General features: G+C 46.8%; 1 protein-coding gene across 6 annotated transcripts in view; it reads left to right on the top strand.

Annotated features, from left to right (window-relative positions):
* CADM3 (cell adhesion molecule 3) overlaps positions 1–27,273 on the top strand; it is a 675,629-nt gene that overhangs the window by 453,876 nt on the left and 194,480 nt on the right. For all 6 annotated transcript variants that reach the window (XM_073639537.1, XM_073639540.1, XM_073639538.1 and 3 more), the window contains 4 exons: positions 18,579–18,719; positions 19,073–19,225; positions 19,426–19,563; positions 24,933–25,103. In XM_073639537.1, the coding sequence (XP_073495638.1) occupies positions 18,579–18,719; positions 19,073–19,225; positions 19,426–19,563; positions 24,933–25,103 (603 nt within the window). The remainder of the gene's footprint in view (positions 1–18,578; positions 18,720–19,072; positions 19,226–19,425; positions 19,564–24,932; positions 25,104–27,273) is intronic.

The following is a 27,273-nucleotide window of genomic DNA, read 5'->3' on the forward strand; positions in this document are numbered from 1 at the left end:
CAGCACAGTGTAAAAAGACGGAACAGCACATAGTAGGAAACCGGAACAGCACAGTGTAGGAAGCCGAAACAGCACAGTGTAGGAAGCCTGAACAGCACAATGTAGGCAGCTGTAACAGCACCGTGTAGGAAGCCGGAACAGCACAGTGTAAAAAGCTGGATCAGCACAGAATAGGAAGCTGGATCAGCACAGTGTAAAAAGCTGGATCAGCACAGTGTAGGAAGCTGGAACAGCACAGTGTAGGAAGCTGGAACAGCACAGTGTAGGAAGCTGAAACAGCACAGTGTAGGAAGCTGAAACAGCACAGTGCAGGAAGCCAGAACAGCACAGTGCAGGAAGCCTGAACAGCACAGTGCAGGAAGCCTGAACAGCACAGTGCAGGAAGCCTGAACAGCACAGTGTAAAAAGCCGGAACAGCACAGTGTAAAAAGCCAGAACAGCACAGTGTAATATGCTGGAACAGCACAGTGTAGGAAGCCGGAACAGCAAAATGTAGGAAGTCGGAACAGTACAGTGTAGGAAGCCCATAGAGCACAGTGTAGGAATCCAGAACAGCATAAAGTTGGAAGCTGGAACAGCACAGTGTAAAAAGCTGGAACAGCACAGTGTAGGAAGCTGGAACAGCACAGTGTAGGAAGCTGGAACAGCACAGACTAGGAAGCCGGAACAGCACAGTGTAGGAAGCTAGAACAGCACAATGTAGGAAGCTGTAAGAGCACAAAGTAGGAAGCCGGACAGCACAGAGTAGGAATCCGGAACAGCACAGTGTAAAAAGCTGGAACAGCACAGTGTAAAAATCCAGAACAGCACAGAGTAAGAAACAACATAGTGTAAAAAGCCTGGACAACACAGAGTAGAAAGCCGGAACAGCACAGAGTAGGATGCCGGACAGACAGCACAGAGTAGGAAGCCAGAACAGCACTGTGTAAAAAGCCAGAACAGCACAGTGTAGGAAGCTGAAACTGCACAGTGTAGGAAGCTGAAACTGCACAGTGTAGGAAGCTGAAACTGCACAGTGTAGGAAGCTGAAACTGCACAGTGTAGGAAGCTGAAACTGCACAGTGTTGGAAGCCAGAACAGCACAGTGCAGGAAGCCAGAACAGCACAGTGCAGGAAGCCAGAACAGCACAGTGCAGGAAGCCAGAACAGCACAGTGCAGGAAGCCAGAACAGCACAGTGCAGGAAGCCAGAACAGCACAGTGCAGGAAGCCGGAACAGCACAGTGTAGGAAGCCATAACAGCACAGAGTAGGAATCCGAAACAGCACAGAGTAGGAATCCGGAACAGCACCGAGTAGGAATCCGGAACAGCACCGAGTAGGAATCCGGAACAGCACCGAGTAGGAATCCGGAACAGCACCGAGTAGGAATCCGGAACAGCACAGAGTAGGAATCTGCTAAATGTTTGCTGAACCTGCTGTTTTTTCCAGATCGACTGACCTTTTAAGGTGCATCGGGCCACCTAAATTTCAACTTATGTCAAATACCCACCATTGATGTTGGACCTGCCTAATCTTTTTTGTTCTTGATAGGGTTAAGCTGCTGCCAGAGGGCTTTGGCAGCGTCGTACATCTCTCCTCCCCTCCATTATAAATGCATGCATTCTCAATCAAGTGAGCGGTCATGTCTAGGAATAGCTATCTCATATGCATAGCCACCTTCTAGCACTCCGTACGTGGAGACGGTGCTGTTTATTGATGACATGGCAGGGCAGGCCTGCATTTAATTTTACACAACATTTACTTATCAGACAATGACTGGTGGTGGTTTGCTTGGTAATAAAAGGCTCCTTGCTACGCTGCAGAAATTTGCACAGTAAATATATGCATGAGATTACATGCATGTGATTTTTTTTTTATTATTTATCTCTGCCACTCTCCCAAAAATTATCATTCTGCTCCTTCTGTCAAAACCGCATTTGGATGGTAATAGAAGAGGCGAACACGGCAAAATGAAATAATATATACAGATCACCAGGTGTATTCAAAGGAGAAGCTGTCATTATGCAGCCGGTTCAGTCACCGTGCCGCACGCTTACAATTATACCGCAATCCCATGGTGCGTACCTACATCCTCCACTATTGTTCTATTCCTGGCACCACTGGAGGTCATCCGAGGATTGGAAAAGGTGGCAACCGAGAACAAGGTTTACTGCTCATACCAGTCAAGCTCCTGCAGTCCTACAAGTTGTTAGTAATGGTTGACACATCTGAAGGGAGCTATTTCCATCATATCTTATACTATAGAATTGCTATGATTTGTTGTTTCAATCAAGTTTTTGTGTTTAATGTATTTTTAACAATTTTGGAAATTATTATTTTTTTTTTTCGTATCACAATCTTTAAAATAAAAATGAGTAATCTTGCAATTGTCACACTGACCACTAGGGATTTTTTAGACTTTTAATTCCTGCTCTTTCAGGAAATGCACATGTACATTAGTTGCAATGATCAGACTCCGCCCCTATCTTTTGTATGGAAGCATCTAATGAGCGTGTGCAAGAGTCATTATAAAGGAAGGAAGATCTGTGACATCAGCTATTGTGAATGGTGGATCCTGTGTTATCAGCTGTGTATAAAGCGTTACCTGTCAGTGTAATCCTGCCTCTCATGATAATGAAGATGCTGAAAACTTTTCTGAAAGGACAGGAAGTATGAGAAAAAAAAATAGCCCCAGTAGCCAATGAGAAAACTCCATTACTAAAATTATGAGTAAAATAATATTACTAAATATGTGTTTTTTTTAAATAAAGATTGTGATATGGAAAAAAATAAAATAAAATATTGCCAAAAATGTCTAAACTATACGTGAAACATAAAAATCTAATGTAAGCAATAGATCATTTTCTGACAACACATCTTGCTAGGTATCTTTCTCAGTATCCTCCATTAACAGCTGTCATCTGTTGAGGAATCTGGCCTCATGTGTTTAACATCCCTGCAGTGCCTCCGCAGGAGAAATAAAGAATTACACATTTCTCATTAAAAATGATGAGCGGTCCATGTAATTTATGGATACACTGGGTCCTCCTCAATAAGAGACTCTATAATCCTTATCCCCACCAGGTAAGAATTAAGAGTCCTTGTCGGGAACCACTCCTGCTATGGCTGCTCCTACACCTTAGGTAAATGTTGGCGGACAGCTATTTCTCCGTTGCCCCCTTATGCAAGCACTCTTAGCACAGCTGAGTATGCACATATTAGCAATGGGGAGAGTGGAGTAAATTGCTGCCAGACTCCGCTGGAGACGGCTTATAATCCCGGAGAACAAAAAGATTGGGTGTTAAAATTCAACATGCCCGATCCTTCTCTTCTGCCACATCAGTCCGGAGGCTCCCATGTACATTAGATGGTCAGCCTAGTTAGACCAACTTTCTCGAATGCACAGGAGTCTTTAGAAATCTGAGTTTTCAGTGACAAGCAATCTCTATAAAGGGGACCTGTCATCTGCCACCAATATGTAATATTTCTACCTGGTGTAAATGCCGCTGTTCTCCTGAATCCGGGGATGTTTCTCTTTTCTTTCTGCTCCTCTCCATTCCTGAGATATGGCCTCCTATTCTATGAATAAAAATCTAGACACTTTTAGCCAACTGGGTGTGGTCCCCTAGAAGAGGCCCAAAGTGAATAGTTGATTATAAAGCCCACTTGGCTATAAAAATAGATTTTTATACCGGAAAGAAAGGGCCATTTCTCAGGAACGGAAAGACGCAGGAAGAAAAGAAGAACATCGCCGGATTCAGGAGGACAGCGGCATTTACACCAGGTAACAAAATTATGTATTTATGTATAGTGAAGGGTCTTCTTCAAGAAACATTTCCTCTTGCTTAAAAAAATCCTGAGTATTTTTAAGTCTTTAAGTCATCCTGAAGAAAGAGAGAAAGCTTAGTGTCTTCTACAACTGTAGAGAAGAAAGTCCATGTGCAGCCTTCTATGATAATACATGCAGCGCTGGGTCTTTTTCTCAAAGTAATTTACATTATAGACATGCGGTAGATGCTGCTTCAGCCACCAAGGTCCCTGGAAACAATTGTGACTGGTGACAAGTACATGGAAACTGCCCCAGATTCAGTCAATTGTATTCTCTCGTGTCATCTGTACAAATAGTGAAGAAATGTCATCCAGTCATTTACAAAAAAACGTGAACTTTGGAATCCGTAGAACTTTCGAGAACTACATGTAAAATAGACCACTTATCTGCATGACCTGCCAAGTGTGGGGATACTTTGTGGCACCCCAAAAATTGCCTTGATATAGAGTAGGGGGATGTGTATCTGAAATCATCAGGAGAAAAGCTGGAGGTAGATATCCTGGTCCTGCCGACAGTGCTGGTCCAAGTGAAAGAGGAAGCGTGGAGAAGGCTCGTCTCTGGCGGCAGTGGGGACCAACCATGCGAGGCTTTACTCCCTTGGCAGGTCCAAAGCTCAAAAAGAGATGGACCTCTAGGATATTTTATGTTGGGAAATTGAAGAAAGATGAAGCTATGTTTTGTATTTGTTGCTGGAAAGACCTTTAGACCACAATTTACTTGACAAGCAAAGTGTGGGACTACTTTGTGGCACCCAAAAAATTGTCTTGATATGTTTCGTGTAGAGTAGGGGAAGGTGTAACTGAAATCAAAGGGAAAAGATCTGTAGCTCTGGATTTTCTGGCTCCTCTGCCAGGGCTAGTCAAGTAATAGAGGAAGCATGGAGAAGGCTCGTCTCTGGCTGCAGTGGGGACCAGCCATGCTACACTTTACTTCTTGGCCGGTCTGTAGCTAAAGATTGAGGGTTCTAAAAAAAGATGGATCTTTGCAAGATTTCTAGGATTTTTGAATTTCGCAATTTGAAGAAAGACTGTACTGTGTTTGGTATTGGTTGATAGGAAGAACTTCACCCACATGGAAACTTTAGACCGCTGATCTACACGTCAAGCCAAGTGTGGGGCTACTTTATGGCACCCAAAAAATTTACCTTGATATGTTCCCCGTAGAGTAAGGGTATGTGTATCTGAAACCATAGGTAGAAGACCTGTAAAGGTGGACTTTCTGCTCCTCCCGCCAGTGCTAAGGCAGAACATGCTCACTACTGCTACATTCTCACCGGGGACTTTGAGACTCCCCAGTGATTAGACCCCAGCTTTCCAGTCCTCCACCAGTGCTAAGGCAGAGCATGCTCACCACCTCTACATTCCCACCAGGGACTTTGAGACTCCCCAGTGATTAGACCCCAGCTTTCTGGTCCTTCCACCAGTGCTATAGCAGAGCATGCTCACCACTGCTACATTCTCACCGTGGACTTTGAGACTCCCCAGTGATTAGACCCAATCTTTCCAGTCCTCCACCAGTGCTATAGCCGAGCATGCTCACTACCGCTACATTCTCACCGTGGACTTTGAGACTCCCCAGTGATTAGATCCAATCTTTCCAGTCCTCCACCAGTGCTATAGCAGAGCATGCTCACTACCGCTACATTCTCACCGTGGACTTTGAGACTCCCCAGTGATTAGATCCAATCTTTCCAGTCCTCCACCAGTGCTATAGCCGAGCATGCTCACTACCGCTACATTCTCACCGGGGACTTTGAGACTCCCCAGTGATTAGACCCCAGTTTTCTGGTCCTTCCACCAGTGCTATAGCAGAGCATGCTCACTACTGCTACATTCTCACCAGGGACTTTGAGACTCCCCAGTGATTAGACCCCAGCTTTCTGGTCCTCCGCCAGTGCTATAGCAGAGCATGCTCACTACTGCTACATTCTCACCGGGGACTTTGAGATACCCCAGTGATTAGACCCCCAGCTTTCTGGTCCCCCCACCAGTGTTCAGGCAGAGCATGCTCACCACTGCTACATTCCCACCAGGGACTTTGAGACTCCCCAGTGATTACACCCCAGCTTTCTGGTCCTCCGCCACTGCTAAGGCAGAGCATGCTCACCACTGCTACATTCAGATCAGGGACTTTGAGACTCCCCAGTGATTAGACCGCAGCTTTCTGGTTCTCCGCCAGTGCTAAGGCAGAGCATGCTCACCACCTCGACATTCCCACCAGGAACTTTGAGACTCCACAGTGATTAGACCCCAACTTTCTAGACCCTCCGCCATTGCTAAGGCAGAGCATGCTCACTACCGCTACATTCAGATCAGGGACTTTGAGACTCCCCAGTGATTAGACCCCAGCTTTCTAGTCCTCCGCCAGTGCTATAGCAGAGCATGCTCACTACCGCTACATTCAGATCAGAGACTTTGCGACTCCCCAGCTGTCATTTATTTATATAGTTAGAAAACCCCTTTAATTTCCCTGTGCTGCTACATTGATCATGGTTCCCGGTTGCATCCATGTGTACGCCCCTAGGGGCTGTAAACTCTCATTAGGCAGGGTATGCTACCCTGTGTGCATGCTTGTAATTAGGGAATACATTCTGCTACTGTGGATCCAGAAGTTTAGACTTTATCTAAATTCTCTCCGCAGGCAACAAATTAGAGAAACCATTTTATTGAAGAGATACCGAGTCATAAATGAAATATTTAGCAATTTTCACTTTTACTTAATTTTTACCCAACATTTTGACTGAATTTTGATGATCGCTTTGGTAGTGTGCCGTTACATATCTGCATTTCCAGCAGGCGCGGTAATGAATTATTGACATATTTTGCATGGTGATTACCCAGCAGCCCCATGCCAGGAGCTTGAGAGATTATCCAGTATAATGCTAGATCTTAAGTGAGACTGTTATTATGTGATAATAACCCTTGTGTAAGATTAATAACAGGGCTGCATGGCTGCAGGTTGTAAAATATCTATTAAACTCTCCAAACATAGGATTTGTACATAGACATGGCTGGAAGGAAGGGGGAGGTCACGCCTCGACAGACAAATGAGTCTAATGTATACGGGTAAACGTATGATGAAGGGCTCGGAAAGTAGACGCTATTCAACCATGATCGGGACTGCATTTTTCAATAGGTCCAGACGGGCAATTAAAGGGATAATACCGTACTGTCTATTCAAACATTATACTTTTTTAAAATATAATTGTCTTCTTACATATATGAATATTCATACCATATTAGGTTTTATAGCAGCGTTATTATAATTAATAAAGAAATGTCCACTTTGGGTTCATGGTTAATGGCGGCGCTGTTTCATTGATGTCTATGAAAAAGACTTGGCAGCAATGTGGTCAGTGGAGGTACGGCACAATTATGGAGGTCTCAAAATAGATAGATAAACCCATGATAGATGGATAGATTTCGGCTAGCCATCGGATGGAGTACTGATAGGCACAGACAGATCACATCATCTACCTTTTCGGATCTTCAAAAATGTGTGCTCAGCTTTCCCTACACCCTGAATAGCAAAGTGGCAGTGAAGGTGTTAATCAGATGTTGAAATGAAAAAAAAAAAAAAGCTAAGCGGCAGATTAATTAGATTCATGGCGAGCTGACGGACTATTAGTCACCGCAAGGCTGTGGTAAAGCTGCCCCCCCAACTACACCGTGTCATCAATCTCGCCCGTCCTCTGCGCTGGGTTATGTTATTAATATTGGGTGCGGGAACGCCCAGAAGAGAATGAAGAAGAATGGTTCTGTATGGATCCAGCACCTGATGTGTCCGGGGAAAGGACGGAGATCCAGCCCTACGCAGAAGAAAAGAATATGGCTTTTATACGTGAAGCCCCTTAGTGTTCATACCCACTACAGATCCCATCTCATGGCTCCCACCATACAGCATGATCCTTCCACGATGCCTCTTCACACAGTGTGATGACTCCAATAAGCTCCTTAAACATAGAATATGATGCCCCCACATTGCCCCTCATACATAATGATGCCCCGACAGTGCCCGTCATACATAATGATGCCCCCACAGTGCCCCTCATACATAATGATGCCCCCACAGTGCCCCTCATACACAATGATGCCCCCACAGTGCCCCTCATACACAATGATGCCCCCACAGTGCCCCTCATACATAATGGTGCCCCTCATACATAATAATGCTCCAACAGTCCCCCTCATACATAATGATGCCCCCACAGTGCCCGTCATACATAATGATGCCCCGACAGTGCCCGTCATACATAATGATGCCCCCACAGTGCTCCTCATACACAATGATGCCCCCACAGTGCCCCTCATACACAATGATGCCCCCATAGTGCCCCTCATACATAATGATGCCCCCGCATTGCCCCTCATACATAATGATGCCCCTGCAGTGCCCCTCATAAATAATGATGCCCCCACAGTGCCCCTCATACACAATGATGCCCCCACAGTGCCCCTCATACATAATGATGCCCCCACAGTGCCCCTCATACACAATGATGCCCCCACAGTGCCCCTCATACATAATGGTGCCCCTCATACATAATAATGCTCCAACAGTCCCCCTCATACATAATGATGCCCCCACAGTGCCCCTCATACATAATGATGCCCCCACAGTGCCCCTCATACACAATGATGCCCCCACAGTGCCCCTCATACATAATGGTGCCCCTCATACATAATAATGCTCCAACAGTCCCCCTCATACATAATGATGCCCCCACAGTGCCCCTCATACATAATGGTGCCCCTCATACATAATAATGCTCCAACAGTCCCCCTCATACATAATGATGCCCTCACAGTGCCCCTCATACATAATGATGCCCCCACAGTGCCCCTCATACACAATGATGCCCCCACAGTGCCCCTCATACATAATGGTGCCCCTCATACATAATAATGCTCCAACAGTCCCCCTCATACATAATGATGCCCCCACAGTGCCCCTCATACATAATGATGCCCCCACAGTGCCCCTCATACACAATGATGCCCCCACAGTGCCCCTCATACATAATGGTGCCCCTCATACATAATAATGCTCCAACAGTCCCCCTCATACATAATGATGCCCCCACAGTGCCCCTCATACATAATGGTGCCCCTCATACATAATAATGCTCCAACAGTCCCCCTCATACATAATGATGCCCCCACAGTGCCCCTCATACATAATGATGCCCCCGCATTGCCCCTCATACATAATGATGCCCCGACAGTGCCCGTCATACATAATGATGCCCCCACAGTGCCCCTCATACATAATGATGCTCCAACAGTGCCCCTCATACACAATGATGCCCCCACAGTGCCCCTCATACATAATGGTGCCCCTCATACATAATAATGCTCCAACAGTCCCCCTCATACATAATGATGCCCCCACAGTGCCCCTCATACATAATGGTGCCCCTCATACATAATAATGCTCCAACAGTCCCCCTCATACATAATGATGCCCCCACAGTGCCCCTCATACATAATGGTGCCCCTCATACATAATAATGCTCCAACAGTCCCCCTCATACATAATGATGCCCCCATAGTGCCTCTCACACCTTCTAATGCCCCCACAGTGCCCCTCATGCATAATGATGCCCCCACAGTGCCCATCATACATGATACACCCACTATGCCCCTCAAACATGATGCCCCTACAGTGCCCCTCATACATGATGCCTCCACAGTTCTCCTCATACATTATGCCCCCACAGTGCCCAATATAGATTCTGATGCCCCCCAGTGCCCCTCATACATTATGCACCCACAGTGCCCCACATAGATTCTGATGCCCCCATAGTGCCCCTCATACATTATGCATCCACAGTGCCCCATATAGATTCTGATGCCCCACAGTGCCCCGTATACATGATGTCCCCACAGTGCCCCATATAGATTCTGATGCCCCACAGTGCCCCGCATACATGATGTCCCCACAGTGCCCCTCATTCATTATGCACCCACAGTGCCCCATATAGATTCTGATGCCCCACAGTGCCCCGCATACATGATGTCCCCACAGTGCCCCTCATACATTATGCACCCACAGTGCCCCATATAGATTCTGATGCCCTACAGTGCCACTCATACATGATGCCCCCACTGTTCTCCTCATACATTATGCACTAGCAGTGCCCCATGTAGATTCTGATGCCCTACAGTGCCACTCATGCATGATGTCCCCACAGTGCCCCTCATACATTATGCACCCACAGTGCCCCATATAGATTCTGATGCCCTACAGTGCCACTCATACATGATGCCCCCACAGTTCTCCTCATACATTATGCACTAGCAGTGCCCCATGTAGATTCTGATGCCCTACAGTGCCCCGCATACATGATGTCCCCACAGTGCCCCTCATACATTATGCACCCACAGTGCCCCATATAGATTCTGATGCCCCACAGTGCCCCGCATACATGATGTCCCCACAGTGCCCCTCATACATTATGCACCCACAGTGCCCCATATAGATTCTGATGCCCTACAGTGCCACTCATACATGATGCCCCCACAGTTCTCCTCATACATTATGCACCCACAGTGCCCCATATAGATTCTGATGCCCTACAGTGCCACTCATACATGATGCCCCCACAGTTCTCCTCATACATTATGCACTAGCAGTGCCCCATGTAGATTCTGATGCCCTACAGTGCCACTCATACATGATGTCCCCACAGTGCCCCTCATACATTATGCACCCACAGTGCCCCATATAGATTCTGATGCCCCACAGTGCCCCGCATACATGATGTCCCCACAGTGCCCCTCATACATTATGCACCCACAGTGCCCCATATAGATTCTGATGCCCTACAGTGCCACTCATACATGATGCCCCCACAGTTCTCCTCATACATTATGCACTAGCAGTGCCCCATGTAGATTCTGATGCCCTACAGTGCCACTCATACATGATGTCCCCACAGTGCCCCTCATACATTATGCACTAACAGTGCCCCATGTAGATTCTGATGCCCCCACAGTTCTCGTACATTCTGATGCCCCTCATACATTTTGAGCCTCAAACAGCATAGAGCGGCACTGCAGGTGCCTTCTAGTGATGACATCGCACCTCCTGTGCCGAGCCTCAGTCTGCACATACGGCACACTCCAGCTGGATGGTGGAGCAAGGAGCGGACGGCTCACTTCTCCACTACTGTGTTTGTCTTCTGAGAACACAAATACAGTTGAATGTGCAAAATACCCCTGTCCTCCCGGGACTATGAACAGCTTCCTAAATTTGGGAATATCCTGCTGGATCTGGGACAGATGGGAGGTTGGTAAGCACAGCGACCATCCTGTAAACTCAGCTCAGCTACCTGAGTACAACCTCCACTCTGCTACTTCTGTGTACATTTAGATTCCCATAGAAACGTATGTAGGGTGCGGCCGCACATGGAGGCGTCTGGTCCAACATCCGCCCTACACTCGTAACTGCACACCGATTAACTGTGGTTCTACACATGTCCCCATCACCTAATTAACCAGGGAAGATGAAGAGAGAAAAGGTCAGAGAATACAGATCATTGCCTCCCTGTGCATACACCGGGGCTGGCAAGGCACCCCTTATACATTGCCTCGCTGTGCATACACCGGGACCGGCAACGCCCCCCTACACAATGCCTTGCTGTGCATACACCAGGGCCAGCGAGGCCCCCCTACACAATGCCTTGCTGTGCATACACCAGGGCCGACGAGGCCCCCCTACACAATGCCTTGCTGTGCATACACCGGGGCCGGCGAGGCCCCCCTACACATTGCCTTGCTGTGCATACACCAGGGCCGGCGAGGCCCCCCTACACAATGCCTTGCTGTGCATACACCAGGGCCGGCGAGGCCCCCCTACACAATGCCTTGCTGTGCATACACCGGGGCTGGCGAGGCCCCCTTACACATTGCCTTGCTGTGCATACACTGGGGCCGGCGAGGCCCCCCTACACATTGCCTTGCTGTGCATACACCGGGGCCGGCGAGGCCCCCCTACACATTGCCTTGCTGTGCATACACTGGGGCCGGCGAGGCCCCCCTACACAATTCCTTGCTGTGCATACACCGGGGCCGGCGAGGCCCCCCTACACATTGCCTTGCTGTGCATACACCGGGGCCGGCGAAGCCCCCCTACACATTGCCTTGCTGTGTATACACCGGGGCCGGCGAGGCCCCCCTACACATTGCCTTGCTGTGCATACACCGGAGCCGGTGAGGCCCCCCTACACATTGCCTTGCTGTGCATACACTGGGGCCGGCGAGGCCCCCCTACACAATTCCTTGCTGTGCATACACCGGGGCCGGCGAGGCCCCCCTACACAATGCCTTGCTGTGCATACACTGGGGCCGGCGAGCCCCCCCCTACACATTGCCTTGCTGTGCATACACCGGGGCCGGCGAGGCCCCCCTACACATTGCCTTGCTGTGCATACACCGGGGCCGGCGAAGCCCCCCTACACATTGCCTTGCTGTGTATACACCGGGGCCGGCGAGGCCCCCCTACACATTGCCTTGCTGTGTATACACCGGGGCCGGCGAAGCCCCCCTACACATTGCCTTGCTGTGTATACACCGGGGCCGGCGAGGCCCCCCTACACATTGCCTTGCTGTGCATACACCGGAGCCGGTGAGGCCCCCCTACACATTGCCTTGCTGTGCATACACTGGGGCCGGCGAGGCCCCCCTACACAATTCCTTGCTGTGCATACACCGGGGCCGGCGAGGCCCCCCTACACAATGCCTTGCTGTGCATACACTGGGGCCGGCGAGGCCCCCCCTACACATTGCCTTGCTGTGTATACACTGGGGCCGGCGAGGCCCCCCTACACATTGCCTTGCTGTGCATACACCGGGGCCGGCGAGGCCCCCCTACACATTGCCTTGCTGTGCATACACCGGGGCCGGCGAGGCCCCCCTACACATTGCCTCGCTGTGCATACACCAGGGCCGGCGAGGCCCCCCTACACATTGCCTCGCTGTGCATACACCGGGGCCGGCGAGGCCCCCCTACACATTGCCTCGCTGTGCATACACCGGGGCCGGCGAGGCCCCCCTACACATTGCCTTGCTGTGCATACACTGGGGCCGGCGAGGCCCCCCTACACATTGCCTTTGCTGTGCATACACCGGGGCCGGCGAGGCCCCCCTACACATTGCCTCGCTGGGCATACTCCGGGGCCGGCGAGGCCCCCCTACACATTGCCTCGCTGGGCATACTCCGGGGCCAGCGAGGCCCCCCTACACAATGCCTTGCTGTGCATACACTGGGGCCGGCGAGGCCCCCCTACACATTGCCTTGCTGTGCATACACCGCGGCCGGCGAGGCCCCCCTACACAATGCCTTGCTGTGCATACACTGGGGCCGGCGAGGCCCCCTTACACATTGCCTCGCTGGGCATACTCCGGGGCCGGCGAGGCCCCCCTACACAATGCCTTGCTGTGCATACACTGGGGCCGGCGAGGCGCCCCTACACATTGCCTTGCTGTGCATACACCGCGGCCGGCGAGGCCCCCCTACACATTGCCTTGCTGTGCATACATCGGGGCCAGCGAGGCCCCCCTACACATTGCCTTGCTGTGCATACACCGGGGCCGGCGAGGCCCCCCTACACATTGCCTTGCTGTGCATACACCGGGGCCGGCGAGGCCCCCCTACACATTGCCTCGCTGTGCATACACCGGGGCCGGCGAGGCCCCCCTACACATTGCCTTGCTGTGTATACACCGGGGCCGGCGAGGCCCCCCTACACATTGCCTTGCTGTGCATACATCGGGGCCGGCGAGGCCCCCCTACACATTGCCTTGCTGTGTATACACCGGGGCCGGCGAGGCCCCCCTACACATTGCCTTGCTGTGTATACACCGGGGTCGGCGAAGCCCCCCTACACATTGCCTTGCTGTGCATACACCGGGGCCAGCGAGGCCCCCCTACACATTGCCTTGCTGTGTATACACCGGGGCCGGCGAGGCCCCCCTACACATTGCCTCGCTGTGCATACACCGGGGCCGGCGAGGCCCCCCTACACATTGCCTCGCTGTGCATACACCGGGGCCGGCGAGGCCCCCCTACACATTGCCTCGCTGTGCATACACCGGGGCCGGCGAGGCCCCCCTACACATTGCCTCGCTGTGCATACACCGGGGCCGGCGAGGCCCCCCTACACATTGCCTCGCTGTGCATACACCGGGGCCGGCGAGGCCCCCCTACACATTGCCTCGCTGTGCATACACCGGGGCCGGCGAGGCCCCCCTACACATTGCCTCATAATTGTCAAACATTTCATACATTTTGGCCACGTAACCTTTCACACATCTGAAATTGAAAAAATAAGAGCTGATTGTGCACGGTTATATTTTTCTACTGTCTGGTGTCAGTATTTACTGCAGTTCTGGCATTCTTCTCATTAACCAGGAGGATTAAGGTGGAGAAAAGTAAAGGTTCCACCTAAACAGATGATCTCAGGTATTTTTAGGCTTATTCCTATGGGGTGTCATGGAGAAAGAAAGGAAATCAATAAACTTCTGCTTTACGACTCATCTTACCCAGCGGAGAGGCCATTCAGAAGCAGAAGAGTCTGCAGGTTCATAAATACTGTGTGCCACCAGAAGAGGGCGCACTAACAGCCAAACTACAGGGAAGTCACATGTGACACGCCGGGTGGGGTCACACAGAGATGAAGAACCATGCAGTGTCTAAACAGATAGAACAGTCCCAACATATACCCAAGATGATGCAACATTACACATCCTGCCTGGGATAGAACAGCTGCAACTTTAGGACTTCCAGGGCCAACTACCTCTACCAGTGGCCCCCCGCTTCTGGCGGGCCCCAACAGAGAAGGTAGCGGCAGTCTTAGGAAGCTAAAAGTCCATCGAGATACAAGGCCAGGAGTCCCGAGGGTCTCACCCTGGTCTCTCCGAGAGTTTCCATGGGGCCAGATGACCGGCTGGTCCCAATCTGTCTTCTCCAAATGTCTCCATGGGTTCCAGGCGACCGGAGAGACCCACCTGGCAACCCCAAACAACATATCCATGGGGCCAGGTGACTTCATCGTCCCAACCTGGCCTCCCCAAATGTATCCATGTACTCTCTGATGGTCAATGGAGCAGATCCTTATCTTTCAAGTCAGGGCCATATACCCTTAGGCCGGAATCATGAAGAATCCAAATCTGTGTCTCTTTGGTATAAGCTGATGGTCTCAGAGAGTCTGATCTCTGGTTCTCCTTGTAAAGTCTCTTTCCAATCTCTGTTTCAAATCTCTCTGCTACAGAGGCACATGTCCCTTAAAATAGTTACAGTTGTCCTTTCAAGTACACATTCACAGGTAAGAGGTTAGGGAGGGCATTACTCACAGGTCTCAGGTCTCATTGATTGAGGTAATCAATTTACATAGTTGGTATAGCAGGGGCGCTTTAAATCAATATTCAGCTGACTTTAGTATAATATGTAATTAGCATATTAACAAACATCATTGTTCACAGACCCAAGAGGAGACAACAATCAGAGTTATACAAATAATCGTATGTCCTTCTTGACCAGCCACAGAAATATACATACATTTAAGTCAACAATAGTGTATTTCTCTTGGATTAACAAATCAAAATGTCTGGCTGATTAAGATTATAAGCTGTATTATCACAAGTAGCTAAAAATGTAGATAATTACATAAAGAAAAAAATAAAATAGATGAAAAAATAGATAATTAGATAAAAAAGATGAATAATTAGGAACATAAATAGATAGATTAAAAATAGATAAATTGGATAAAAAAATAAATTGAATAAAAAGATAGATAACAAAATAAAGTAGATAAATAATTAGTGAGAAAAATAGATAAATTAGATTAAAAAAATGCAGAAAAAAATAGAGATAAAAAAATAAGTAGATAAATTAAATATACTGTAGAAATACTTGAATAAATAGATACGCTGTGAGATGGATGAATGGATGGATGGACGGAGGGATAGATAGTAGACAGATATGAATGAGTCCTGTGTTTTTTTCCTATTACCAGTCAGATTTCTTCACTTTGTTATTAGGAATCAATTTTTAGGATCCAATTAGACCTTGTCTACATCTGACACCACTGTCATCAGAACACAACGCTTAGACGCACGTCAGGAGAGATTTTCCTCTCCGCTGATATGTTGACCTTTAAGAAGGTTAAAACGATGGAAAAGGCGTAATTACAGCGATGTGTTTTCGATTAAGGCGGGCATGATGATAAGCGCTGTAAGGCTGCTGCGGGAACTTATGGGATTCTCCCAGTTTAATAATTCACGTCCTGTGGGTCTATAATGGCAGCAGCCGATGTTACTGTTAGCCTCACCATACAAATCATCACTGTACCCGGGGATTAATATTATGGGATTCCTCACTAGGATTCCATTTCTTTCATGAACATCCCATAAAGCTGGACACTGACTCCAGTAACTGCCTTCTCTGAGTTGTATTCAGCTTACCTTTCTTCTCCAGCCTTTGCTTCTTTTCTAGATTTCTTTTGTTCTTCAGCCTTCCAATCTTGTCCAGCATTTCCTTCTCCAGCCTTTCCTTCTTCTCCAGCCTTTCCTGCTTCTCTAGTCTTCTCTTCTCCAATCTTTCCTTCTCCATTCTTCCCTTCTTCTCCAGTGTTCCCATGTGTTCCAGACTTTCCTTCTTCTCCAGCCTTCCCATCTTTTCTAGCCTTTCCTACTTCGCTAGCCTTCTCTTCTCCACCCTTCCCATCTTCTCTACCCTTTTCCATCCTTTTCTACTCTAGTTTCTCCTCCTTCTCCAGCCTTCCATTCTTCTCCAGCCTCTCCTTCTTGTAAAGCCTATCCTTCTTTTGCAACCTTCCCTTTTCTCCAGCCTTCTTCCCTTCTCCAGTCTCTCCTTCTCTCCAGCCTTTCCTTTTCCCCAGCCTTTCATCCTTCTCAAATCTTTCCTTCTTCTCCAGCCTTCCCTTCTTCTCTAGCCCTTCCTTTCCCCCAGCCTTTCCTCCTTCTCAAACCTTTCCTTCTTCTCCAGCCTTCCCTTCTTATCCAGACTTCCTTTCTTCTCCAGTCTGTCCTTCTCCAACCTTCCCTTTTTCTCCAGCATTTCCTTCTCCTCCAGCCTTTCCTTTTCCCCAGCCTTTCCTCCTTCTCAAACCTTTCCTTCATCTCCAAACTTTCCTTTTTTTCCAGTCTTCCCTTCTTCTCCAGCCTTTCCTTCTCCTCCAGCCTTTCCTTCTTATCCAGCCTTCCCTTCTTCTCCAGCATGTCCTTCTCCTCCAGCCTTTCCTTCTTATCCAGCCTTTCCTTCTTCTCCAGTCTTCCAATCTTCTCCAGCATTTCCTTCTTCTCCAGACTCTCCTTCTTCTAAAACCTATCCTTCTTCTGCAACCTTCCCTTTTTCTCCAGCCTTTTTCCCTTTTCCCATCTCTCCTTTTTCCCCAGCCTTTCCTCCTTCTCAAACCTTTCCTTCTTCTCCAGCCTTCTCTTATTCTCCAGCCTTCTCTTCTTCTCCAGCCTTTGCTTCTTCTCCAGCCTTCCATTGTTCTGCAGCATTCCCTTCTTCACCAGCCTTCCCTTCTTTCCAGCTTTTCCTTCTTCTCCAGCCTTCTCTTCTTCTCCAAATTTTCCTTCTTCTCCAGCCTTTCCATCTTCTCAAACCTCTCCTTTTCCAGCCTTTTCTTTTCCTGAGGATGAAAATTCATATTTGCACTTTGATACTGGACCCTTGCTTATCTCTATTCAGTATATCCCAACCTCCTGAGATGACATTTTGTTCTATGAGACCACTTCAGCCAAGTAAATGGATAAGAGATATATAGACGAATAGATAGATAGGAGATAGACTCCAACTTAATGGAGAATTCAAAAGAAAACTTGACCTTTATTAGCCCATATGAGCAATTAAGAGCTAATGAAGTCCATTTTCCTTTTAAAATCTGTCTGAATTTGGAGTTTGTATATTTGGTTCCAGTGGTTTGGCGATTGAGGACGTGCACCCATGTGGAACTTACTTTGATTCCTGAATTAGATAGATAGATGTTGGTGGCAGCGGTATGATGAGCATGGTTGACTATACTGTCTGATGTAGGACGTGCAGGAATTTCCGTACAGTAATTCTCCAACACATTTATCTGTGGGATTACAACGATGGCACACTTAAGAGCCGGTCTTCCTCCTGATAATGGCTCTCCATTAGTGTAATGCACTTGCAGACTTTCAGAAGGGTGCATTTGCTGGAGAGCTGAGGGTCACGGAGTGTCTTTCCGTATCTCACACTTTAGCTTAGAATAATCAGCTTTTCTGTGCAGTTCTGTGTTCAGTGATAATCTTTCCCCAGCGCAGGTCCACATGGAGATTACCCCCATCACCCTGCTTTACTACACACTGATGACGGACTACAGGCTGCCCTATAGATAGATATATAGAAAGATAGACAGATAATAGATAGATGATAGATAGATAATAGATAGATAGATAGATAGATGATAGATATACAGATAGATAATAGATAGATATATAATAGATAGATAGATGATAGATAATAGATAGATGGATAGATAGATAGATAATAGATAGATTTGTACAATCCTCGTACATCTCGGCACGCTCGCTGTGTTGGAGGAAGCTCTGACTTTGACTCTTCCGGAATGTGCTGGTTGCTCGTTGTGTCGCCCACATGTTGGCACGGATTTCGCCTGCCGTAGTTATTCAGTTTCCAGTATATTATTCGCTTGCTGCATTTATCGGAGTGTAATAAATGGCTGACATGAGGATCTTTTTTGTGTCTCCACAGCCAGCCAACCGGTCACATCAGACGTTCTGGTTGCCACAGGAGGCCGGATGACCCTCACCTGCACGGTGGACGACCATGAAGACTCTTCCCTCCAATGGTCCAATCCAGCACAACAGACTCTATACTTTGGGGAGAAAAGAGGTATGTGAACCCCCTGATTTCCCTTGACTCCCTGCTCCCTCTAGTGGTAACTGCAGGTAGTTACAGTTAATGGCACATGGCACACTGTTACACGTGATGATGTTCTATCTTAGTGTCAATGCGGAATTGCTCTTTTTTATGTTATTACTACTCCTTTGATACTTACTTTAAACGTGCCCCATATTTATGCCTTAGATAAAAGCAAAATCTAAAAATCACACTGACACGACACATATTGGGTTTTGGGTACAGATTTCATGGTTTGGGAATGGGTAAGAACGCGTTGGGTCTTTAGGCCCGGTTTTGAAATTTGGGCTTAACCCTTGTAAATTATTTTTATTGTGCCCTCACAGCCCTCAGAGATAACCGAATCCAGCTGGTGAAATCCACAAAGAACGAGCTGTCCATCAGTATTAGCAATGTGGCCCTGTCTGACGAGGGCGAGTACACCTGCTCCATCTTCACCATGCCGGTCAGGACAGCCAAAGCAATGGTGACAGTCTTAGGTAAGTGGGGTAAGAGAGAAGGGCGTGGATAACGTGAACCACCAACCCCTAAATGTTGAGTCCTTCTGCCATTTCCTGACATAGGGTGTTACTTTGGCGCTACTTTGGGTCAGAAATCGGTACTATGGCATCGTACGATGAAGAGGGCAGGTGTTTAACTCGACCAGTCTTCTCATTAAGTTCTCGATCTCCATTTTCAGGAGTTCCCCAGGAGCCTCAGATCGCTGGATACGATAGGCCAATCAGAGAAAATCAAAATGCGGAGCTGAGGTGCACAACCAGTGGCAGCAAACCTGCCGCCAACATCAGGTGGTACAAAGGACCGGAGGAGCTGGAAGGTGAGAAGTGACATTGACCAAGAAACTTGCCAAACCAAACAATGTGACTTTTGAGGATACGTTTTCTGCTGCCCCCAGTACCTTAAGTCCTTCAGATGTCTTTAATTTCACCCCCTTCTGCCCGCTCACAGAATGCTGCGTTATAAAAGCAGAGATGCTGCAGCCGCATCTCCCTCCTCTCCCCTCATCCTTGTCTACACATTACTCTTTGGCTATTCTTTTCATATCTCAGGAGGCTTCTAGATTCTTAATGGGGTATTCCAGTTTTGACAAATGAAGGTCATTCCTTAGAGTTGAGCAAAAAGATTTGCGTTGCCCTGGCATCCAGTGTGAGCCTTCTCTTCTGCTATAGCATCCTAGGCCCTGGGCCGCTCTTGCGGATCCTAGGCCCCATGACGTCATGACATTGTGTGAGGCCAAGTCACTAGGCCTGGTGCATTTTCTTGATGTTCAAGAGCCTAGTAATCGTACGAGACACCCAGGCTGCAGGCGCGGAAGTGCTGTCGATCGACTGCCACGGCGACCCGAACACCCGACCAGGGCAGCGCAAATCTTTGTTTTGCTGAACTCTATTATCTGTTGTTATCCAAATATGTTTCATAAATTGTGAAAATCAAAAAATCTGAATAAAAAAAAAAAAATCTTTCCAGATCAAGTATGGAGACACAGGGTCACGGCTCGATACGAATAGAGTACCGTTATCAGACGAGTGTCGTGCACTTGTGTCTCTGTATATGTGACCAGGACTGATCCTCAGCTGCGACGGTCAGGTTCATTTAACCCCTCAGAGTGCTGCTGCACTGGCGACTGTGGCATCTAAGCAGTTAAACAGAGGGAGATGGTCTCCTTCTGTCACCTCACGTGCTGCCTACAAAATGATCGCTGGATGCCAATTAGTTAAAAAGGCAGCCAGCCGGTGGGCGTAAGAAAGGTCTTCCTGGTGTATCTCCCTGATCACACAATTAACACCTTTAGTTATACAACTAATATTTTAAAAAAATCGAATGAAGAAGAAGGGGAGGAAACAAAAAAGGAAAGTGGAAAGACAAAACAATGATCAATTCTGGAAGGGGTTAAAAAGCAAGTGGGTAACACGGTGCGGCCCGTAAACCGGACCTCACCCCGGAGATGAGGCCTTGCAGTAAGTGATGTCTTCTCGCACTGGCTCCTGCTCTATTTCATCTCGACAGATGACATTTTGGAGATTTTTTTCTCGATCTGATTCCTGTATTTCCCATTACGTCTGACTCGGGTTTTGTGGAGCAGCTCGGATGTATCCGCTTAGCGCTGACACTGTGGTGACTAGAAGACCAAAGCAGGAACCCAACCACAAGCTTGCCGTTGGGCATTTCCGCTCAGTCCTTAGCTGGTGGCTACAAGCAGTGGGACGTCCATGTAGAGATACAGAGGGCATTGTTATCTCACAGGCTCCCCCGTGGCCGCCGTCTTCATGCTGGATTTATGAACATTTCACTCTTACTTTTAGTTGCCCTTTGATGTTACAGTAAGGAAACATTGCTGCCGAGCCCCAGTGTAAGTCCTCGCACTTCTGAAGATCAAAGGCTCGACGTCTGCCCGTCCTTAAGACAAAGTGACTAGCTAATCCTTCTCCTTACATAACCGCGCGCCCAATCAGCGAGTCAAAGGAAAGCAGTCATCTAACCCGACAGATCATCCAAGAACTTCTCAGAAAACAGCAATCGGACTAGGTTCCAAATGGGACCCAAGTGTCAAGACTCAATGAGCTGACGGAATGTCTCCACTCAGCTTAGATTGGTGACATCAGCCTTACGTGAGCTTGCACGGGTGCCTCCAGTGTTGTACAGATTGGGATCCAGATTGGGGGATGTTCCTTCTCATTCTCATGGCACACAAGGATCTATTGAAGACCACTGTGTGCGCCATGTTTGTTCACTTGCATTACTAGAGATCAGTAATTTAACAATTTTACAAGTGATCGGAGGTCCACTTATCCTAGAGAAAAAAATAATAAATCAATGAAAAAAAATATCTATCTATCTATATATATATTGTGAGGCGGCGGTGTTCACACCGTGCAGTAACTGAGGCAGTGACCCAAGCAGCCGGGTTAACACGAGTCCTTAAACAACGGTTGCCGTGGGCAATGGCCGCGCCGGGCCGCTCAGAGCCTGACAGGTGCGGGGCCTTCCCAGGCATGGGTTCAGCCACACACAGTCCTGCTGAGCTTTCCTGCTATCCTCCTAGCAGGTCCCAACATAGAACAACACTAATCCTTTCTGCAGGGATTTTAAAGGACTTGTGGCAAGAGCCACTGGAAAACCCGGGTTGGAGGGAGGAGGCCGCCCCACTGCCTTCCTGTAGCCTCCTCCAAGAAATGAAGGCCCTGCCGGGTTTTACTAATCTGCCTTAGCCAGATAGCCTGACCAGGTCAATGCTCACCTTCATTCCTGCATTGCAGCCGCAGGTGAGTTTGTGACTTTAATGCACTCCAATGGATTTAATAGGTCTCTGTACACATTCTGGGGGATATATAACGTCCCTCGTACACGATCCCGGTCACTGCCTCACAATATATAAATAAAATCTAAAAATACATAAAAAATTAGTAACTGTCCGAACTTATAAAATATCGTAATATTTATACCATACGGTAGACATCAAAACAGAAAGAAATTGGAATTGGCACAACTGCTTTTTTTTTTGGTCACTTCACCTCCAAACATTGAAAAATGAACATATTTGGTGTCGCCAGACGCGTAATGTCCGAGCATATAAGCTATAACATTCATCCCAATACGGTAAGTGACAAGGAAACAATAACCGGGATGGCAGAACTGCTGTTTTTTTGGCAACTTAGCTTACCACCCCCCCAAAAAAAGGAATAAAAAGAGATTGGAAAGTCTTACGGACCCCCAAATGGTACCGATAATAGCTACAGCTCAAAGCCTGGAAATAACACTGTCGACCCAAAAATAAAAAGTGCTTGGAAGGTAAAGAGGGGCCCACTGGGACTTTGTTGCCCAAGAGTCAGCATGAATCTGGAGCCGGCCCGAGCTCTTCAGACTTGTATGTTCCTCAGATAAATCACTAAGAAAAGCAATTTTTCCTCAAAGCTTTTCATTTTACTTAAATACATGTATTTTGGGCTAAAGATCGTTTTTACAAATGGGTTTCATTAACAATTCAGAGGAGAGGAGCTCCAAAAAATAGGATTACAAACTCTCCCATTGTACTGCCAGAATGAGCTCACTCACAGGTTCTCAGTTAGCTCATTCTGCAGCCAGCAGTAAGACAGTACAACACAGAGGCTATAGAAGGCAAGCGCTGCAAAAAATGTTAACAAAAAACAAATATAAAATGATCTTTAGTAAAAAATACATGCATCTAAGTAAGAAAAAAAATTGTGTTCAAAAGTGGATAATCCCTCTAAGAAATGTCACAAAAATATGTCTGGTACATGCATTTATGGCTATCTCATGTACTAGGCAAAGACAGTATGGCAGAACATGTAGTGCCCATGCTAACAGAGCTGGTAACAGCTGATCGGTGGGGGCGTCGGGTATTGGACCCCACCAGTCTGGGACTGATGACCTATTCTGAGACACAGGATGTCTGGACAATCCCTTTAAAGTAGCCAGCTGCCTGCCAATGGCATTGTTCTTCCTTTCTTCCTCTCCGTTCCTGATGGCCACCTTTTTTTCTGTATATAAATCTTGTCTTGTTAGCCAAGGAGGCGTGTACACCCACAGAGAATAGTTGCGGATCATGCCCCTTTGGCTAACAAGACTAGATTTATATAAAAAAGTTCTTAAGGGCGCTGGTGGGTATAGTTAAGTTAACCTGCAGCACGTAGTAAGGGGCACCATATACCACATAAGCATAAAACCTAAAATAAACGAGATCTACTGCGCTGGTATACTCACTTTAAATGACACGAGAGGTTAAGGAGATAAAAAATATATTTTTATTTTTATTCATACAAAAGCTAGTTAAAATAAGGATAAAATATGAGGCTAAAAATTCCCAGAAGAAGCGAGGTTCGGTGGAGGAATATGAGCGAAATATCAGTGGATTATTCTCGGTATGTCCAGGACGTACAGGTACCTGTGAAGGGTATATATACTATGGTAAGTATAGGAATAGTTGGCGGATTATCTTATTAGTATGTAGAGATTTTAGTTACCTGAAACGTAATTAGGTGGTGGAAGAGTAATCACATATGGATGCCTCTGGTTAGTTCTCTTGAACCTGTCAGCTGTGAGTAAAAGAAGGGGGGCTAATTATTAAGAGACAGGGTATTGCCACGTTTAGAGTTTGAGTTTGGGTATTTTACCTGTATAGTAGAAATCTTAAATAAGTGGAGGGGTCTGTATATATCTGGTAGGATTAGGGGGGGTACTCCCCTGGGTTATTGCAGAGACTATAGGGTACTATAAAGTGGAAATAGAAAATTAAAACGTTAAAACGTATATAAATCTAAATAGCACACTTATCACAGTTTATCTTTTCCCCTACGGGTAAGATAAACTGTGATAAGTGTGCTATTTAGATTTATATACGTTTTAACGTTTTAATTTTCTATTTCCACTTTATAGTACCCTATAGTCTCTGCAATAACCCAGGGGAGTACCCCCCCTAATCCTACCAGATATATACAGACCCCTCCACTTATTTAAGATTTCTACTATACAGGTAAAATACCCAAACTCAAACTCTAAACGTGGCAATACCCTGTCTCTTAATAATTAGCCCCCCTTCTTTTACTCACAGCTGACAGGTTCAAGAGAACTAACCAGAGGCATCCATATGTGATTACTCTTCCACCACCTAATTACGTTTCAGGTAACTAAAATCTCTACATACTAATAAGATAATCCGCCAACTATTCCTATACTTACCATAGTATATATACCCTTCACAGGTACCTGTACGTCCTGGACATACCGAGAATAATCCACTGATATTTCGCTCATATTCCTCCACCGAACCTCGCTTCTTCTGGGAATTTTTAGCCTCATATTTTATCCTTATTTTAACTAGCTTTTGTATGAATAAAAATAAAAATATATTTTTTATCTCCTTAACCTCTCGTGTCATTTAAAGTGAGTATACCAGCGCAGTAGATCTCGTTTATTTAAGACTAGATTTATATACAGAGTTTTTAGCTATCGGTGTCTTTAGGACCCAAAGAGCCCCCTGCCCTCCTGGACTCGCCCATCTTTCATTTGCCAAATGCCCATCTGGCCCTGATATCACTTTTAGAGGAAAGTGAGGAGAGATGTGACAACCACGACTCAGCTACATAGGTACAGGATAACCCCAGGAAGGTGTGCGATGTCCGTCCATAGGGCCCTTCTCACCTATTACTTGCTTCCGTCTTCCTTCAGGAGCTCGAAACTCTGAGACGAGAGATTCCAACGGCAAAACCTTCACGGTTGTGAGCCTCATCAGCTTCCCAGTGACCAAAGCGGATGACCAGGTGGAGATTACCTGCACTGTAGGCCACGAGTCAATGCCCAACACGTTCAAGTCGTCCAGCCAGAAGCTTCAGGTCCTGTGTAAGTGCACCTTTCTTCTACCCGTGGTCGTTGAGCGTGGTAGTCGTACTTGTGGTTGTATGTGGACATCAGCGTCAGGGTGTGGTTGAGAACCACCGGAGCTTCTTAGGTAGTTCCTCTTGATCTTAGAAGTCCTTCCATGTATTATCAGACTCATGGTTTACTACTAGTTTCCGGGCTGCACTGGGACTTGCCATTTTTTAGGTCAGTGTGGGCTTCAATAGCAGCTCAGTTAACCAGTTCTGACTAATTACTGCTCTAGTGTTTCTCAAGTCCTTTTAAGGGGTTGTCTAAAATTACATAGAAAGATCTCATTTTTTTTTAACAAAAACAGCGCCACCCCCTATCTACAGGATGTACCTGGTATTGCAACTCCACCCTACTGAAATGAGTAAGATCAATATGTATTAACACTTGTAACCTATAGTCAAGAGTGGCGCTTTTTCTCAACTCAGTCCCTTTAACGGGATTTTCAAGTATTAGAAAAGAAAGTTCTTTTCGTTATTTTAGGATAGGACCACTCTTGCTCATAGGAGGGCATTGGTGCAACTCAGCCCATTTCAAGTTTATTGGTCCAAACTGCAATACCAGATATAGCCTATACACAAGAGTGGCGCTATTTCTGGAGGAAAAACTGGAACCTTCTTTAGACTCAGTCAGACCTCTAATAAACCCAAAATGGACTTTTTAGAATGGTGGATTTATAAAATAAACCTTCCTTAGCTAAGCCTTTTAAAGAAGACCTATCACTTGCCATAAACATGTAATATTTCTACCTGGTGTAAATGCCGCTGTTCTCCTGAATCCGGTGATGTTTCTCTTTTGTTTCTGCGCCTCTCCATTCCAGAGATATGGCCTCCTCTTCCCTGTATATAAATCTAGTCTTGTTAGCCAAGAGGGTGTATCCCAGATGCAACCGCCCACAGAAAACAGTTGAGGACCACACCCCCTTGCCAACGAGACTAGATTTATCTACAAGGAAGAACGGGCCATATCTCGGGAACGGAGAGGCGCAGGAAGATAAGAAAAACATCGCCGGATTCAGGAGAACAGCGGCATTTACACCAGGTAAAAAAAAATACATATTTATGGAAAACAACAGATCCCCTTTAAAGAGGATTCATACCTAAAACACGCCCTTTACTCTGCCCTTTCTATGCGGAAAATAGTAGAAAATGTTCTACTAATTGCTGTTTTGCCACGTCTGAGGTTTTGCTGTGCTTGCATCTCTGGCTTCTCTCGTTACCTGGATGTAATTACTGTAGATGTAGATTGAACCGTCAATTGACCATTCTACTGTTATTAGTATCCTCTCACCAGGAAATGCATAAATGAGGGAAATCTCCTCCAGGAATAGCTCTTCATTTACCAAGAATGATTGAATTAGGTGATCATTTGCACCAGTTATTTTTGGCTCTTATGATGTCACATGTAATTGGTGATAATTGATGTCATCGATGTGCCGAGCATTACCCCCCAAGGACTACTGTATATAGAATATTTCATACAGGAGCGGCAAACTGATTCATACATTCATTTATAAATAATTTACTGCATTTTGGAGGCTAGGACTGTTACATTTATAGGACAACCCCTGTCCATACGCCCTTTGTAGATCAGTTGGATGCTATATGAGTCAGAGTCGGCATTGGTCTCTCTTTCTGGAGGACTTGACTAAATCTTTATCCACTTATTTCAGCAAGAGCCATGTAATACCACATTGCGCCTGTTGTGGTCACTGTAGGTGAAATTTGAGAATCACAACTAATTGTTGGGCATTTCTGATTTTATTAGGGAATTTGTAGTATTTTTTTATCTAGATCTCTATTATTAGTCAGACTTGGCATAAAGGTATAAAAAGCATCCATCTCTGGAGGATCCAGCATCTCCATGGATTACATGAAAAGCCCAATAAGTTAAATAATAACTGTGTAATACCTCATTTTTCCTGTGGGGGCAGTGCTGGGGAACTGAACATTTTCTGCCATATTTCTTTACAAACTGTGGAGAATGGACATCCAGCTATAAAGAGCATACCTCTCAGGAAGATCCAGAATATCCATGGATTACATGAAAAGCCCAATAAATCAGATGATAGCTGTGTAATACTTCATTTCTCCTGTGGGGGCAGTGCTGGGGAACTGAATACATGCTGTCATGGTTTTTTTCA

The sequence above is a fragment of the Phyllobates terribilis genome, unplaced genomic scaffold (genome assembly GCF_046119375.1).
Source record: "Phyllobates terribilis strain yellow unplaced genomic scaffold, ASM4611937v1 Scaffold_7__3_contigs__length_470593459, whole genome shotgun sequence".
NCBI lineage: Eukaryota > Metazoa > Chordata > Amphibia > Anura > Dendrobatidae > Phyllobates > Phyllobates terribilis.